Raw genomic sequence first — 17,868 nt, 5'->3', positions numbered from 1 at the left:
ATGCCCCCAGTAGTTTGGCCCCTGTAGTTATCCCCCAGTAGTTTGGCCCCTGTAGTTATGCCCCCAGTAGTTTGCCCCCCCCTGTAGTTTAGCCCCCAAGTGTAATGCCCCTGTAGTTAAGCCACCAGTAGTAATGCCCCTGTAGTTACGCCGCCAGTAGTTAGCACCTTTGTAGTTGGCCCCCAGTAATAATGTCCCCCAGTAGTTTGCCCCCAGTAGATGCCACCCAGCAATAATGTCCCCCAGCAGTTTGCCCCCAGTAGATGCCCCCCAGTAATAATGTCCCCCAGTAGTTTGCCCCCCAGTAATAATGTTCCCCAGCAGTTTGCCCCCAGTAGATGCCCCCTAGTAATAATGTTCTCCAGCAGTTTGCCCCCAGTAGTAATGCCCCCTAGGAGTTTGCCCCCAATAGATGACCCCCCCAGTAGTAATGCCCCCAGTAATAATGCCCCTAGTAGATGGCCCCCAGTAAAAATGTCCACCAGTAGCTGCCCCCAATAGATGACCCTCCAGTAGATGCCCCCCAGTAATAATGCCCCCAGTAGATGGCCCCCAGTAACTACCCCCAATAGATGACCCCCCAGTAATAATGCCCCCTACGAGTTTGCCCCAATAGATGACCCCCCAGTAGTAATGCCCCCAGTAGATGCCCCCCAGTAGATGGCCCCCAGTAAAAATGGCCCCCAGTAGCTGCCCCCAATAGATGACCCCTCAGTAGTGATGCCCCCCCAGTTATAATGCCCCCAGTAGTAATGCCCCTTGTTGATGCCCCCCAGTAGTAATGTCCCCCCGCAGTTTGCCACCAGTAGATGCCCCCGCTGCATTAAGGAAGAAAAAAACATCATACTTACCAAGCCCCGTTCCCGCTTCCAGGCCGCTGCAGTCTTCCTCCTCCCTGGGCGTCCGCTCCTCAGTCAGCACTATGAGAGAGACGTCATGACTGATGTCTCTCCCATAGCGCATGCCACACAGTGACAGCGCCGGAAGCCGGAGCTCAGTACTGAGCTCCTGCCTCCGGCTGCCGCTGTGCAGGGAGATGGGCGCCCGCTGGTAACACAATCTCAGCGGGCGCCCGTCATCTCCCTGTGTGGCGCCGGCGCGGGGACGGGGGACAGAAGGCCACAAATGACAGGGGGGGGGCACCGGCCCGAGTGCCCCACCCTGGATCCGCCACTGCTGCTACCCATTTACACCCAGGGGCAGATTGGTCATAGGTCTCACCAGGAAGATTCCTGGTAGTCCGACATGTCTGTGGGGACTGTTTTGTGTGTTGTCATGTGGCCCCACCCCCCACATGACAGGCAGCCCACCGCACTCAGTACACTGCATTATCCCCATTCATTCTGTTATTCCATCTCTGCAGTACAGCAACTCTGCCAACCAGTGATGCTGCCATGGCTACATGGTTTGTTATACCTCCTGTGCTGCCCATGTCAGGCCACCTCTCTAAAATTTTACAGTGACACTTTTAGTTCCCAATCCGTCCCTGGTCTCAGACACAACAGCAGCAAAAGATCCAAGGAAGGTCGCAATTGCGTACAATCAGGCCCTATTAGGAGGGATCCCACCCGCCCTCAATAGACCCCATCCCCTCATCAGACTGCAACCACATTAGTGCTGCTTCCATACATTTCCTGGGCTGATTTCCCCAGAAGTGCAGATGCAACTGAGTTGCGTGTGACTTAGAAATGCCAATAGTTGCTTGTTTTTGAGCACACTAGGACACTAAGCTTACTTAGGGCTAATAACAGCAAGAATCTGTTCTAATGTGCCTGGTGCACTTAAAACATAAGGGGATTAGTATTTCGGAAATAAAAAGTTGAAGACAATATTTGTCTGAAATTATGGAATTGTTTATGATTGTTTCAATATTCAAAGGCATATTTTTTTCTTTTTCTGTATGGGGGCTTTGAAAAGATCAATTCTGAATTAGGAGAACCAAAACTGTTTGCTACTCATTTTCGACTGCCAATAGTCCAATCAAGTCTGTTTAATTTCACTTTATACTTCCATTCTGACCATTGAAAACAAATTTCCACAATCTCAAATCTCATTGATAGAATAGATGGGGGGCACACACCATTTTCCAAATGCCAACAATAAGAAAGGTCATTGAAAAATAACCCCTGACATTCTATAGCATAGTAGAATAAACTAATAAATAATTGAATTATGTGTTAGTGTTGTAGTAGTATATATGCATTTCAATCATATTAAATGACAGAAAATTACAAATTATATTTCCTGTAATAACATATTCAGGTTTGTTTGTCATACAATTGAACATAGACAGTTAGTACACTGAGCAAATTTAGCAGACATGTAACAGAGACATGCAAATGGCTTGCTTTGAAACAAAAGACAACACAAAGGTATAAATCCAGCAAGTTATTTCCCTGGCAACCACCATAAAGTTGCAGAACATAGTAAGAATATCCATAAAAAAATTGTGTTGTTACCGAGCCTATGTAACAAGTTTGTCTTAATTAATATATTTCATAGTTAATTGTAAAAGGTAGGAAAAAAAAATTAAAAACACAATAAAAAAAATAATCTACAGGTGACTTTGATCACTGATCATTAATTTAGATTTACTGTAGTTTCACAAAAGATATTTTTTTGCAAATAAAATATTAGAAATTGTTTTTAATACAAGCTATAAACTGAAAATTAACTTATTTATAGAAAAAGAAATAGCTCAGTAATTGTTTCCCCCCCCCCACAGACATCATTAGCCACTTGAAAAATGCATAATTATGTCCATTATTCCACAATGCAACTTAGATACAAGTTGTTTTTGTATATATATTTTTAGTCACGTATCGGTTTCTGAAAATATGTAATCAAAAAGTACACACTGAAGTGCATTTACCCATTATTGTTGTTTTATAACATTTTATACTTATTTTAATTTTACAATGCTGTTTTGGAGGCAAGCTATGTGAAATAATTCTGTGGTCTGTACCTACCTGGTTTTTAGCCTGCCTGTACAGAGATTCTTTTAATGTCTCAGAGTCTAAGACGGAATTAAACACATCTTTTACTTCAAATGCTTCCTCTGCTGTTTTTCGAAGGTCCAGCCCCTTCCCAAAATTCGGAATCTGCTCCACATCTAACAGGCGGGCATCTTCCTCCTCAATACACCTGTACCAATGACCAGGGGAGGGGAAGGGGATGACCCTTCATTAGCTTCTCTGGCCTTCATTCAGGCTAGCCAATGTCGCAAGTTTGCTATAGTATCTTGGTGCTATATGCATGCACATGTAATGGTGCTTACAGACACATGAACACATGCACGGAAGAGGACAGGTACAGAACCAAAGGCAGGAAGCTTCTAAATGGATTAGACAGACATGCTTGAGACAGTCAAGTATGAGAACGTCTTCTACATAATGAAACATGTTCTACAATGAGTGGAAGACAATGTTAACAAGGCTTAAGGTGTAAAGCTCATTTAAATATCATTAGTGTGTCAAGCTCAGAGAAAAGTTAAATACAATTGGTCTTCTACATTCCCCATATAGAAATATGGCATATATTTCCACACTAGGGATGGCTGGACCTATGATTAAATTGCCTACACAGGTGATGTGCCAAATAACACAAATACAACTGTTCAACTGTTAACTGTAACGGCCAAATAACGGAGAGTCTCATCATGCCGTAGAGACTGCTGAACACTACCCTCTTGATTAATCAGCAAATTTGCACATCCAAAAACAAAACAATCCAATCTATTCCAACCATATTTTCTTCTAGAAAAAAATCAAGACCCGTACAAAATTGAAGACTAAACTTGGGAAACCAAATCAGTTTGTATATGGCCAACATAACAAAAAATTATGTTTGTATTTAAAATGCGCTGATACATTGTACTGACAAAGCCTTCATAGGTATTGTATAATATACTCCACCACTTTCATTTGTTGATGTGAGTTAGCTTAAAATGTGACCAATCAAAACTTAGGATGGCCAACGGACGGCTAACAATGCCATCTTTGTCATGATTACACCTTCCCACAAAATAATTTTGTCATGAGAAAATATGTTAACACTGTATCTTTAAAGTATTATACAAATTGAAAGTTGTCAAATGTGGCTGTAGCCTGGAATGAATGAAACCTAAATGTATAAACATCGGTCAAGATAAAAGTGCTTATAAGCTATTGATGTTCTTATTTGCTTTTCGCCAGAATCAGTAGAATGGTAGTGACACACACACAGAAATGGATCATGGAGATTAAACATGGCGTCGGAGGGCAGTGAAGAGATTAACTGACCTTCGGGTGTGATCAAAACTCATAGTGAGGGATGTGGGTTCTTCATCTTCCTCATCCTCCTCATATGGTTCCTGTGTCTCCATTGTAGGAGAAACGGTCTCATCGTGCGACTTTCCTGTGAGACTTCCATCTTCATAGTCTTCTTCAAGATCATCATCATCATCTTCATCCACATCTTCTGGTTTCTGGTTGCCTAGGCCACAACACTTAGAACTACTGTCAATATCCTGAATTTCTGTTCTAAAATACCAAAAATGAAGAGAATGGCAATCAGCTAATTCAGTCAGGCAATTTAACTGCAAATTTCCATTTTGTGAAAAAAACAACAACCCACTATGCCTAATATATATAAAAATTGCTTTATATAGAGTGACGACTAATTAACATCCACACATTTATAAATTACAGTTCATAACGTGTCTCAGATAAGATATTTTGACTTATAAAAGATTTCCATGGTTGGTAAGTTAATGCATAGTCATAGTTCAAAACAAAATTGCTTTAAATTAAAATAGGAAATGTACTTTTTTTTTTACAACACAATTAGCATATGTAAAAAAAAGCGTTAAAGTATATTTTTAAAAAACCCAGCAAAGGTCACAAGTCAGATGGACAGAAAATAGAAATGTGGGCATAATATAAAAAATGGTCCCATAAACATAAGTGAATCAAAACAAAAGGCTTCAAACCTCTCAAGCACACAAACTATCATTGCAATAGTCCCAATTCATTTTTTGAATGTAGTTAATTACAAAAAGGAACATAAAAGTGTGAAAACACTTTATGCACGCAACTGATGTCTGTTCTTTCATAAAACTGAATAAAATATTTAAATTTTCGATACCATTGATTTTTTTTTTCCCTTTTCAGTCCCATTTTCAGGAAGGTCTTTTCAGTACTCTGGATTGTGTCACCTAATCTAAACATATAAGTGGTGTGTTTGTTTTAGCCTTTTTCACTCCGTTATTCTTTATGATAAATGCCCACATTTGATTCTCTCTCAGGAATCATTATGCCAGTCTGAAATGTATTCCTTTTGTCTATCTTCATCCCACAGCAGGAAAGGCTGAATAATCTCCAGTTCCCTTCAGGAAATGCCACACAAAGTTTATTTCTTAAGTATGCAACCTAATGCCTTCACACCCTCTTCCCCAAGACACAAACTCCATAAACTGGTGATTAATGAGACAGACAAAAACACAAGAACATACATATTGTGAAATTTCAGAGCCATTTTAGATAAGAGTGTAGGTCTGTGAATTTATGGCCCAGTTGAGAAACAGCCTTGTTTTCACTGTGTCACGACTTGCTGGTAACTTTGATTGGGTGTCAGGATTGCGTCCTGCACAATTTCAAGTTCCAACCATTAAATTGCATTTATATTTAAGATGCCAGCTATGCAGTGTTTTGTGAGGGATCTTTATTACATTGTTAAAAATAAATATCAATTTACTTTTCAGAGGCAAAACATGATGAAGGATACAGTAACATGATGAAGGATACAGTATAGGAATAGGGCACATGGCCGTCACAACCATTGAATAATTTCATGGGTGTAGAATAATTACTTGTGGTTCATTTGATCTCCCGTATTAGCTTAAATAGCAATGCATCCAAAGGCTTACCCAAAAGGACCCGGACGCTAACACTACAGCAGCCTACCTCCTAATCCCAGCCTAAGGCTGTAACTGGTTCTCTATACTAACCAGTTCCTAGCTGCTAAACTTACAGACACAGTCTAACCCTAATTGCATGGCGTAACAAACAGACTGGGCATCAGAACAACAGTATTCTCAAGCTGACCTTGAAAGTGATTGTAGTAATTGCCCAAGAGCTCTGGATAGCAACTGTAATGGCATTCTTTATCCACCAGTAACAGGCACGTAGGGAATACCAGGCACTGGAAAGTTGTTTGAGCAGCCATAGCTTTCTCAGGTCAGCTCCGCATTTGGGGTACTTACATTCTGGCAATTACAAATTAGTGCTATCATGTTTGGTATCATATTGTTCGCACTCCACAACTGAACTCTTCAGTTGTCATTGTTGGAGTACATATTTTCTGTAACATGTCTCATATTGGGGCTCGCAAATTAAATGTGGCATTCCACTGCCTCCATTCTCTCCACTTACAAATTCACGCTTGACATGGTGGTCACCTGATGAAAAAAAAAGACTAAATATTTTTGAAGAGATCCAACTTGTGATTATGTATTTTAAATATAGAAGTGGCCCTCAAGCCGGCTACACATCAGTACGATGTGTCGCCGGCCACTCCGGTGGGTGACGGGACCCTGCATCGGCAACTGTGTATGCAGGGGGTGGGTGGGGTGAACGGTGCGAACGGGGAAGCATAGCATCATTAGCGATCTCTTCTGGTTGACCCTGCAGCAGGGCCGAAGGGAAGACATCGCTAATGAACGTGGGAGTGCGCAAAATGGGCATACACACCGCCGATATGCCTGGAAATGGCAAATCAGGCAAATTTTGATATAGTGTGCCCGCCATTACTGTAAATAATTCATAATTTAGCCTACAACTAATCAAACTGTTGTGACGTTTCATCTGTGGCCAAAGTTCTGTAAAATTGTGCCCATTGGGTCTACAGTAAAGGCTACAATTTCACGCATGGTACATCCTATTAAACGTCTGTGTTATGCGTGTCAAATTTATGAGTGTTTTGTATTCATCAATATTGTCCCCCACTCCCTTACTAACAACTGCATGAGTATTATTAATGGGTGTCTAGCGTCCTCTGCAGCCTGCTTTCTTCCTGGTGGCACTTGTAAGTGCTTAATAAAAGTTTACTTTATTTTAATTATAGTACTTATATATCCATGTGCAATTTGTGCATACATATATAAATATGTATATACATACATACATATAAACACACACACATATGATATATATACATGCGTATATATATATATATATATATACACATGTACTGTATGTGTATATATATATATATATATATATATGCATGTTTAATATGCTATGTGTATATGTATATAAGGGTTCACTACGATATGCCGGCGGTCGGGCTCCCGGCGAACCAGCATACCGGCGCCGGGAGCCCGACCGCCGGCTTACCGACAGTGTGGCAAGCGCAAATGAGCCCCTTGCGGGCCCGCTGTGCTCGCCACGGGCACGGTGGCGCGCCACGCTATTTTATTCTCCCTCCAGGGGGGTCGTGGACCCCACGAGGGAGAATAAGTGTCGGTATGCCGGCTGTCGGGATCCCGGCGCCGGTATACTGTGTGCCGGGATCCCGTCAGTCGGCATACTGAAGATCACCCGTATATAAATATATACATAGGTGTATATACGGTATATATATGTAGATATATATGTAGATATATATATATATATATATATATATACACACACACACACACACACACACACACACACACAGACACACTAGTTTTACGGACCCATATACTGGGTCACCTCAGTCCCCAACCCCCGTGCTTGGCTCCACCCAGTTCTGGAAACCCCCCCCATGCAAATCCTGCGTTTGCCACTGCACCAGCAATAGCATTCAGTCATTACATTCACTTTCAGGCCTCCAGTCTACAGGCAGTTAAAAATTCCCCATCTGTTGTGTTGAATAAACAATGCAGGCTACAAAAATTGGTTGGCGATTAAATAGCCCTTGCTGTCAGCATCTCCGAATGCCATTTATCACCCGCCCAGACAGACAGAAAACAAACGTCATTTTGATAGCCTCTATTCCGAGCTGTCCTGGCGACATTTGCAGTATGTGTGGGAATTTGAAACGAACTACACCCCGTTTATTTACACAACTCACAAATGAGGATTCAGTGGGGAATAACCTGCAAAATGTGGCACAGATGCCTTCATTAGAGCTTTTGTTCATTTGCTGTTCTCATGAATTATCTTAACATTAGTCAAAGTTATTTTGTTTCTTAATATTTAAGATTTTCAAGTCTGTCTTCAGTAAGATACAGTAAGCACATTTTAAAAGGGCATTACACAAAAACTTTTTTATTTATATAGTTAAATATATACTATACAATAAAAGGCTAACGCTGATCATCACCTCTATGGGGAAAATTAGAGCATGCTGATGGCCACTAAAATGGCGCATAATGGAGCAATTCAAGTGTTGCTCCATTTCAGTGCGCACAGCCTGCGGCGCTGACATTAATGTTATGTTTTTCCGTCACTTTGACGGGCTGGTAACTAGTGTATATATATATATATATATATATATATATATTTCCAAACAAGAGGCACTCACCAGGGTCTTTGCAGCATAATCACACAGTGGAAGCCATGCGGCGGTCGACATTTCGGTCACTAAACATGACCTTCCTCAAGACACAATCCCACAGAGAGGCAGGTGTATCTACCCAAGTGCCCAGCACCTCCTTACATACCCCTAGCAATCACTAACTGGATAGCCATGCCCGTTGCCGCCAACAATATTTTTTATATATAAATATATATATATATATATATATATATATATATATATATGTATGTATGTATCTATCTTGTAGCGTTTCTATTTGATACGCTACAAATAGCCTGATGATCGTGTTTATTACACTGAAACGTTGCTGAAAGCGTGGTTTGGTTGTCCTTTATTCAAAGTCGAGTGCCGCACCTTATCTGGGTGTATATATATATATATATATATATATATATATATTTCCAAACAAGAGGCACTCACCAGGGTCTTTGCAGCATAATCACACAGTGGAAGCCATGCGGCGGTCGACATTTCGGTCACTAAACATGACCTTCCTCAAGACACAATCCCACAGAGAGGCAGGTGTATCTACCCAAGTGCCCAGCACCTCCTTACATACCCCTAGCAATCACTAACTGGATAGCCATGCCCGTTGCCGCCAACAATATTTTATATATATATATATATATATATATATATATATATATGTATGTATCTTGTAGCGATTCTATTTGATGAAACAGCAAGGGATCTAACATATATCCGAATATTATTTTGTATAAAAGTTAAAGCAAATATATAATTGTACAGTTTCATAAACAGCCACTGGGAGGCACTGTTGAGTTGGTGATTAGAGATAAAGTTTACGAGTCACTCCCACCAAGGGGAGGTGGTGATGTTGTGGATGGAACCCATGTTCAATATGCTATGGATTAGTGTTATCATTGGAGCGTGACATACACTATGGGGGTAATTCAGACTTGATTGCTAGGGTGCGTTTTTTTGCATCCCTGCGATCAAGTAGTCGCCGCCTACACGGTGAGGGTATTACCTTTGTGCAGGTGTGCGGTCGCTTTTGTTGGAGGCCTGCACAAACACCGGACTTACTCAGCCGCTGCGTTGATCGGGGCCGGAGCTGACATCAGATACCCTCCCTCAAAACGCTGAGTCCCTCCTGCGTTTTCCCGGACACTCCTACAAAACAGTCAGTTGCCACCCACAAATGTCCTACATAGTAACATAGTATCTGAGGTTGAAAAAAGACAATTGTCATTCGAGTTCAACCTATTTGTGGTCTCCTATGCATGATGATTTGACTAAAATTTCTGACTGATGCTACTGTCAGCCGTTGCATTTTATCCCTATTTATAGTAACTATAATGCATGACTATGCACCATACCCCTGGATATCCTTATCCATTAGGAATTTATCTAACCCATTCTTAAAGGTGTTGACAGATTTCGCCATTACAACTCCCTCGGGCAGGGAATTCCAAACACGTATTGTCCTTACCGTGAAAAAGCCTTTACGCCGTATTGTGCGGAATCTCCTCTCCTCTAACCTGAGCGAGTGTCCACGAGTCCTCTGTGTTGATCTAACCAAAATAGGTCCCGCGCAAGCTCTGTGTATTGTCCCCTTATATATTTGTAGATGTTGATCATATCCCCTCTTAGTCTCCGCTTTTCCAATGTAAACATGCCTAGTCTTTCAAGCCTTTCCTTGTATTCCATCGTCTCCATGCCCTTAATTAGTTTGGTCGCCCTCCTCTGTACCTTTTCAAGCACCAGGATATCCTTTTTGTAGTACGGTGCCCAGAATTGTACACAGTATTCAAGGTGTGGCCTCACTAGTGATTTATATAACGGGAGTATAATACTCTCGTCCCTAGCATCAATACCCCGTTTTATGCATGCTAATATCTTATTAGCCTTCTTTGCTGCAGTCCTACTTTGGGTACTACTGCTTAGCTTGCTATCTATGAGGACACCTAAGTCCTTTTCCAGTACAGAATCCCCTAATTTTACCCCAGTTAGTAGGTAGGTGTAATTTTTGTTCTTGTTACCACAGTGCATTACCTTACACTTGTCTGTGTTGAAGCGCATTCTCCATTTGGCTGCCCATGCTTCTAATTTAACTAAGTCATTCTGAAGAGACTCGGCATCCTCCTCTGTATTTATAGCCTTACACAATTTGGTATCATCTGCAAAAATTGACACCATGCTCTCTAGACCTTCTGTTAGGTCGTTAATGAAAATATTGAACAATAGCGGTCCTAATAATGAGCCTTGCGGTACACCACTTAGCACTTCAGTCCAAGTTGAAAAAGATCCATTAACCACAACGCGCTGCTCCCTGTTATCTAACCAGTTTTTGACCCAAGTGCATATTGTGCTTCCTAGCCCTGATTCTTGTAGCTTGTAGATAAGTCTCATGTGTGGTACAGTATCGAACGCTTTGGCAAAGTCTAAAAAGATTACATCCACGTCTTTACCCTGATCTAGGTTTGCGCTTACTGTTTCATAAAAGCCAAGTAAGTTGGTTTGACAGGATCTGTCCTTCATAAACCCATGTTGATTCCTTTTAATGACCTTATTGACTTCAAGGAACTTCTGAATACTATCTCTTAGAATACCTTCCAATACTTTCCCCACTATAGATGTAAGACTAACTGGTCTATAATTACCTGGATCAGCTTTACTTCCCTTTTTGAATATAGGCACTACTTCCGCTATACGCCAGTCTTTGGGAACCATACCTGATATAACTGAATCCTTAAAGATCAAAGATAGCGGTTTTGCCAGTTCAGAGTGAAGCTCCATTAGAACCCTTGGGTGAATACCATCGGGCCCTGGTGATTTATTAATCTTTAAATGTTTTAATCGGTCACAGACTACTTCCTCGCTTAAATAAGTACGTATCAGTGGGATATTCTCATTATTGAGATTGTGTGTCAGTCCCTGAAATGGGTCCTCTCTAGTGAATACTGTTGAAAAAAACTAATTTAGTGTGTCCGCTATGTCATTATCATTTTTGCTTAAGACTCCCAACTTGTCTTTTAAAGGGCCTATACTCTCTTTCTTTAATCTCTTGCGATTAATGTATTTAAATAATTTTTTGGGATTCGCTTTGCTTTCCTTTGCTACTAGTTTTTCAGTTTCTACTTTAGCCGCTTATTTCCTTTTTGCAAATTTTGTTACATTCCTTATAGTGCTGAAATGACTCTGCTTCCCCGTCAGATTTGTATTTTTTAAATGCTCGCCTATTCTTGCCCATAAGTTCCTTAATCTTTTTGTTAAGCCACATCGGTTTATGATTTTTATTCCTTTTTTTGCTACTCATAGGAATAAATTTGAGTGTATTTTTAGCTAGCAGGAATTTTAGTACCTCCCTTTCTCCGTAGTATTTTTTCCTAAAAACAAACCTTCCCATTCAATATCCCTGAAAAATACCCTCATCTTTTCAAAATTTGCTTTGCTAAAGTTTAGAGTCCTAGTTGAGCCAGTATAGGGCTGTTTATGGAAACTGATATTGAATGTGACCATATTGTGGTCGCTGTTTCCTATGGGTTCCCCTACTATAATACCTGATACCAAATCCCCATTTGTCAATCACCTTGCGATCGCACATGCAATCGCTTTTTTCGCTCCATCCCGTCGCTATGCACCGATGCTCGGTGCAGTCGTCTGACGCGCCGGCGCATTGCGGTGCATATGCATGCGCAGTTCTGATCTGATCGCAGGCTGTGAGAAAACGCAGCCTAGCAATCAGGTCTGAATCGGCCCCTATATTGATAAGGTGAATTCTCAGGAAAACCGGTTCAGGATTCAAAGTGGCTGCTTCCATTTAGTAGGCAGCAGAAATCAGAAGTAGGGCAGCTGGCTTTGCTAATTAGTAAAAACATGCAAATTAATAATGTTGTGTGTGTGTAAAATAATTCATGCCACCACTGTTTATGGAATATTTATAGACCGCATAAACAGACACTGTACTAAGAAATGTAGAGGACGATGTGGAGTTAAGCCCATGTCTTTCTGCACTGCACATGCTCTGGAAGTGAGTATACAGAGGTGTGAGCGAATCAGAGATGTGAAATTACAGCTGCTTGCGGCTTAAAGGGCGCAACTGGGCTTTAACTGAGTGTTCTCGCGCAGATAATGCTCAGTGGGGGCGTGCCGATGGAATGGCTGGCTATGCAGAGCTGGATGGAACATATCCTCAGCACCTAGTATAGGCAGATGCAAAAGCACGGATGTGGATGATGACGATGGGTTTACACCAAGCGCGCAAAGAGGGGGTGAGCGCATCACCAAGGGTGGTTTAAGGGAGGAGGGGTCCCATGTGTAGACTCTGTGCAGGACCCCTCCTCTCTGGCAGTGCAGTAGACATTGTGGCACTGTGCCATTCTACTGCGCATGAGCAGTTATCTGGGAACATAGTGACCAGATGGTGACTGTGCATGCACAAATCTGAGGGAAAATGGTCTATGCGGACTGGGCCCGTGAAGCAGCCCTGGCATGTCACTGTGCACATGAGTGCGACAAGGGTGAGGCATGCTACGAGTCAGGTCTGCCATCAGAAATTGTGGGGCCCAGTACTGACAAAATAGACAGGGCCCCTCCCTCCCCCCAAATAAAGATTGTGCCACACTGCTCCACCCCTATGTGATGTCATACATTGTGACGTTACACATAGGTGGAGTGTTGCGGACCTACAGGAATAGTTTACAGAGAGTTGATGCGCAGATACGACTTGTTTTAAGAAGTCCTCCCTGCACATCAGCCTCAGGTATTGGCAGTAGGAGCCAGGGGTGGGCCCCCATCTATGCAAGAGCCCGGGACACTAGTCCCAACAGTCCCACCCCCCCGATGGCTGCCCTGCCAAGAGTCATGGGGCCTGGCCATGCAGCACGCACTATATACCAGCCTATAGGTGAGACGGAGGGAAGTCAGGCGGCAGAGCAGAGAGCCAGGAGGCTGTGCTGCTCGGCAAGCCCCGCTCTGGACATTGGCCCTTCTAGCATTTGCCAGTAGTGCCCAATGGCCAGCCCAGCCCAGCCCATTATAGATACGAAAATGCATAGAATGTTGTATGTGACAAATATACGCACCATATTCTGCGTACGCAATGTGGGAGCATCTGCAGCCTGGCTCTGCATTATACCCACAGTTCCCATCCAGATGTGATTATACTATAAAGACCTACAGTACTGCTGCCTACACAAGTAACAAAGACACATCGTAACAATGTAACACAACACCAAGTCAGTGGTAACTATAAACATATAACTTACTGAAGTATATAAAAGTTATTAGGACAATGCACACGTGCCACATCCAGCAAACATGTATTCTTACATGACTGCAAAAAAAAAAAACAGAGAAGGACTGCTAGTAGTCGTCTTAAGTCTAAGACCCTGGGAATAAACTAAACAAGAACAGTTTTAGAATAGAGAGAGAAACCTCCTACACCTAAGAAACTTCTACATAAACAATGTCTGGCTTAGGGTCCCAGCCCGGGAGAGGGAGAGCCAGAGAGCGGTCACATCACTCTTACAATGATTAATGCCATATCCTTCATGTACTATAGCAGCCACTTCATTCCAGACTAATGATGGTCTCCTTACAGTCCCCAATTCACACACACACTCATTTTATCCTTCACACTCTTTAAATCTCTTTTCCTTCTCAATTAATGCTGAACTCAGGGTCTAATAGGTAGTTTTATTTTTAGTGCTCCTGTTTGTCCTAGCTGAACTTGCGACTCTTTAATACATGCTGCCTGCAGACACGCACTGAAAGTTATGGAGAATTAATTTACTAACGTACAGAATGAGTGAGTGATGCCAAAAGCAACCACCGAGTCAGAATCTAACTTACGGCCCCTACACACTGCGCGATTGCCGGGCGAGGTGCCCGACGGCCAATACGGCCGATGGGCAACCCGGCGGGTGCGTGTGTGTGTTGGGGGTGGCGGTGTGTGACGGGGGAGTGAAGTTTCTTCACTCCCCCCCGCCACCCAGCTCCATAGCACTGCATGCAATTGCAAATATGGACGATATTGTCCATATTGGCTTGCAGATATGAACGAGCGTGGGGCCGCGCATCGTTCATCATTGGTGCCTACAGACTGAAAGATATGAACGATATCTTGTTCATTAATGAGCGAGATCGTTCACATCTTTCACTGGTATCTTTCAGTGTGTAGGAGCCCTTACACTGCAACAACCAGTCTGATGCTGAGGGCTTGCTGTGGGTTACCGCACGTTTGCCCTTTGTTAGTAATAATCCACAATAAAGGGGGTTACCACCTCCAGATTACTTTTGGGTACATAATTACCAGAATTAACAGGAAAAGTGGAGCTGTTACCCATAACAGCCAATGAGATCCTAGATATTTTCTATACTCTACTAGATAAATGAGAACTAGAATATGTTTGGTTCCTGAAGACAACACCCCCACATTTCCTTTTTAGACGCTACGGTCAGACTATTGGTCTGTAAGAGCGTATGGCAATTGTACCAACTGTCTACCTACTGTGTCTTTCATAAATGTAGCAATAGCATCTGTTGTTTATTGTGTGTTGTTCTAACAGTGTTGTAATTTAAATAATTTGGCTGGGATCAGGTAATTTAAAGCACACATTATTGACACACCTAGACGTAAACAACAAATGCGCGATCCATTACAATGGTAACAAATATAGCCACACACAGGCCAAGAGGACACACACATATATATCTTATCCGTAACCATGGAAACAATCAAGATGTGTACATACTGTACATAAGAAAAAGAAAATACCAAATGGTAGCAATTATATCTGGTACCAAAACGAAAGTGTGGCTGACAGAACCTGGAAGTGAGACGCCGGTCAGTATAACACCTATCAACACAAGGAGATAGATGGGTCCTATGCAGCCATCCTGGTAAGATACCAGGTGGTATTACGAAGGCTGCGGGGAGTTTGTTCTCTGGTAGTAAGTGGGAGGGTATCAATATAAGATTCCCATAATATGAAAAAGGGTTTTACCTGTTTCTCCTTGTTAAAGACTGTTTCTGCCCAATCCATTCTGAATAAAAAGTAGAGTTTATTCAATAATAGAGGTATTTGAGGAGGTTTACTATTGATTCAGCCCTGTAGGATAGTTCTTTTACAGCACTTAAGGGTCATACGTTGTTTTCTGTCAAAGACACCCAATACTGCCCACTCAGGAGTGAAAGGGCCATGATTGAGGCATTTAGCCTCTGCATATTGGCGGACGAGATGCCAAACATATTTAACAATGGGGCATGCCCAAAGATAATGGTAAGTAACTGTTCAGTGTGTTTTAAGGAACAGATAATGAATGATGTGTTCTTCAAGCTTAATTATTCGGCAACATTGTTTGTAGAGGCAGCTGTCACATCTTCTATACACCCAAACATCCATATTCTTTTAAAATATAAAAAGAATGGAAAATACCTCCTAAAATCTCTCAACGTAATAAAAGTCAGGGTTTGCTTTAAAGCAAAAAAAAACATTGATACCTGAAAAAGCCAACAAGAAATGTGATTCATACTATATATATATTTATAACATAAATTTAAGCGAACATTTACACATGATAATAAAATCGTAGCCAATCAGTAATGAGGTGGACTATGATGGTAGAGTGCAGAAAGATTTTGTGATTGTTTTAAATTCAATAAAGAAGTTCTTAAACTTTGGAAAGTTGACAGCACAATAAACAGCAATATAAATTCCCAGCATGTGACATTTGTCGAACAGGCTCCAATCCAGAAAGACCCCTGGAGTAATAACATATTGCATTCATTTACATTGGAATATAGGTGTCTGGTATTTCGCTAATAGAAGTACTTTGTCCTTGCCGGTTTTCTATTGATTTGCCAAGGAATCAGATGGTCTGATGACACTTTCTGAGTAATGGCTGGCAATGGAGAAAGTGATCTGTACTTTGTTAACCATATTGCAACTGAACTCACAATATAGAGGTTATAAAGTAACATGGTGCATAGCGTACTTATTTACTGTAAGTACTCCATAGCAATCAATTACATCCTAGATACCATTACTCTAGTCTGGTTTATAAAATGAAAAGTGTTTGGCTGATTGGACAGGTGGCTATATACTACCATACAGTTGAGCCCCTCACAATTTTAATAAATCACAATTTTTATTTTGTATTTTGTAATGACTGGAGATGACTAACACAATGAATAATAAATAAGATGACAAAGGCAATTCCATCAAATGGACGTAGAGCCTAAAAACATAAAGGTCAAGACAGGTACAAGATGTTGGTGTTATTATTAATGAGCTGAAGTGCTCTATTTTGGTAATAGAAGAAAATAATTTGGATTTGTGATCTAGTGCTTCATATTAGGGCTCTTTAAACTATCAGGGGGATATTTACTGAAGTAAATTACAGATGTGTCCTCATACAACTAGCCTGGATACACCATATGACACGAGACAGCTGCCAAGTCCCATGCGACCCTGCTAATGCAGTGTTTTTTTGCATCTGTTTACTGAAAAATGTTGCACCAGGAGACTGTGCTGGATAATTTGGTATGCGACACTTGTATATCTATGTGCGACTGAGTCTGTACACATAGCACAACTGAACTGGCTGCTGCATCGTAACAATTTGTATGAATATTGAGGGGTCTATGTACTAAGCCTTGGATGGAGCTAAAGTGGACGGAGATAAAGTACCAGCCAATCGGTTCCTAACTGTCATTTTTCAAACCCAGCCTGTGACATGGCAGTTAGGAGCTGATTGGCTGGTACTTTAGACCCTTCAGACTCAGTCGCACACGGATATACAAGTGCCGCACAACAAATTAATCAGCACAGTCTCCTGGTGCATCCTAGTGGCAACGCATTGCGACCAAGATGAATTTTTCAGGTGAAAAAAATGCAAAAATCACACCAGCCGCTAGAAGAGTCACACGGTACCGGGTGCGCCATGTGAGGCTGTTTGGCGCGACTGCAGCAATAATGTATGGGGACACATCTTTTGGTTGCTCCTTTGATCAGGAAGTACATCTATAGAGGAAGTGCCACCATTTATACAGCTGATCCCAGCCAATGATTACACAGGTTACAATGAACCATGTGCTCATCATTTTCTAAATAATCCAGAAGAGTGTTTTATATAAATTGTCAATAAATGTCATCATATTCCTGGTGAGTTTTAGAGGCTCAGTACTGGCTGCATTTCATGACTGTATTACTTGATTAGCCTTGATTACCCATTTGTAAAACATATTAGGAAAGATAAGTGCAGTATAACAGTACAGTAGTTGCATTAGTAGGTAGCAAACATATTGGAATCAGTACAGTTCACCAGGCTCATTTGGTG

General features: G+C 41.6%; 1 protein-coding gene across 5 annotated transcripts in view; it reads right to left on the bottom strand.

Annotated features, from left to right (window-relative positions):
* PRDM16 (PR/SET domain 16) overlaps positions 1–17,868 on the bottom strand; it is a 795,203-nt gene that overhangs the window by 8,311 nt on the left and 769,024 nt on the right. For 4 of the 5 annotated variants that reach the window (XM_063943342.1, XM_063943343.1, XM_063943344.1 and 1 more), the window contains 2 exons: positions 4,281–4,520; positions 2,970–3,144 (listed from right to left, as the gene is read on the bottom strand). In XM_063943342.1, coding sequence (XP_063799412.1) covers positions 2,970–3,144; positions 4,281–4,520 — 415 coding nt within the window. The remainder of the gene's footprint in view (positions 1–2,969; positions 3,145–4,280; positions 4,521–17,868) is intronic. The other variant, XM_063943345.1, reaches the window with a different exon arrangement.

This window comes from Pseudophryne corroboree, chromosome 10, assembly GCF_028390025.1.
Source record: "Pseudophryne corroboree isolate aPseCor3 chromosome 10, aPseCor3.hap2, whole genome shotgun sequence".
Classification (NCBI taxonomy): domain Eukaryota; kingdom Metazoa; phylum Chordata; class Amphibia; order Anura; family Myobatrachidae; genus Pseudophryne; species Pseudophryne corroboree.
Note: the sequence above shows the minus strand (reverse complement) of the source record. Positions and strands in the feature narration are given on the sequence as shown.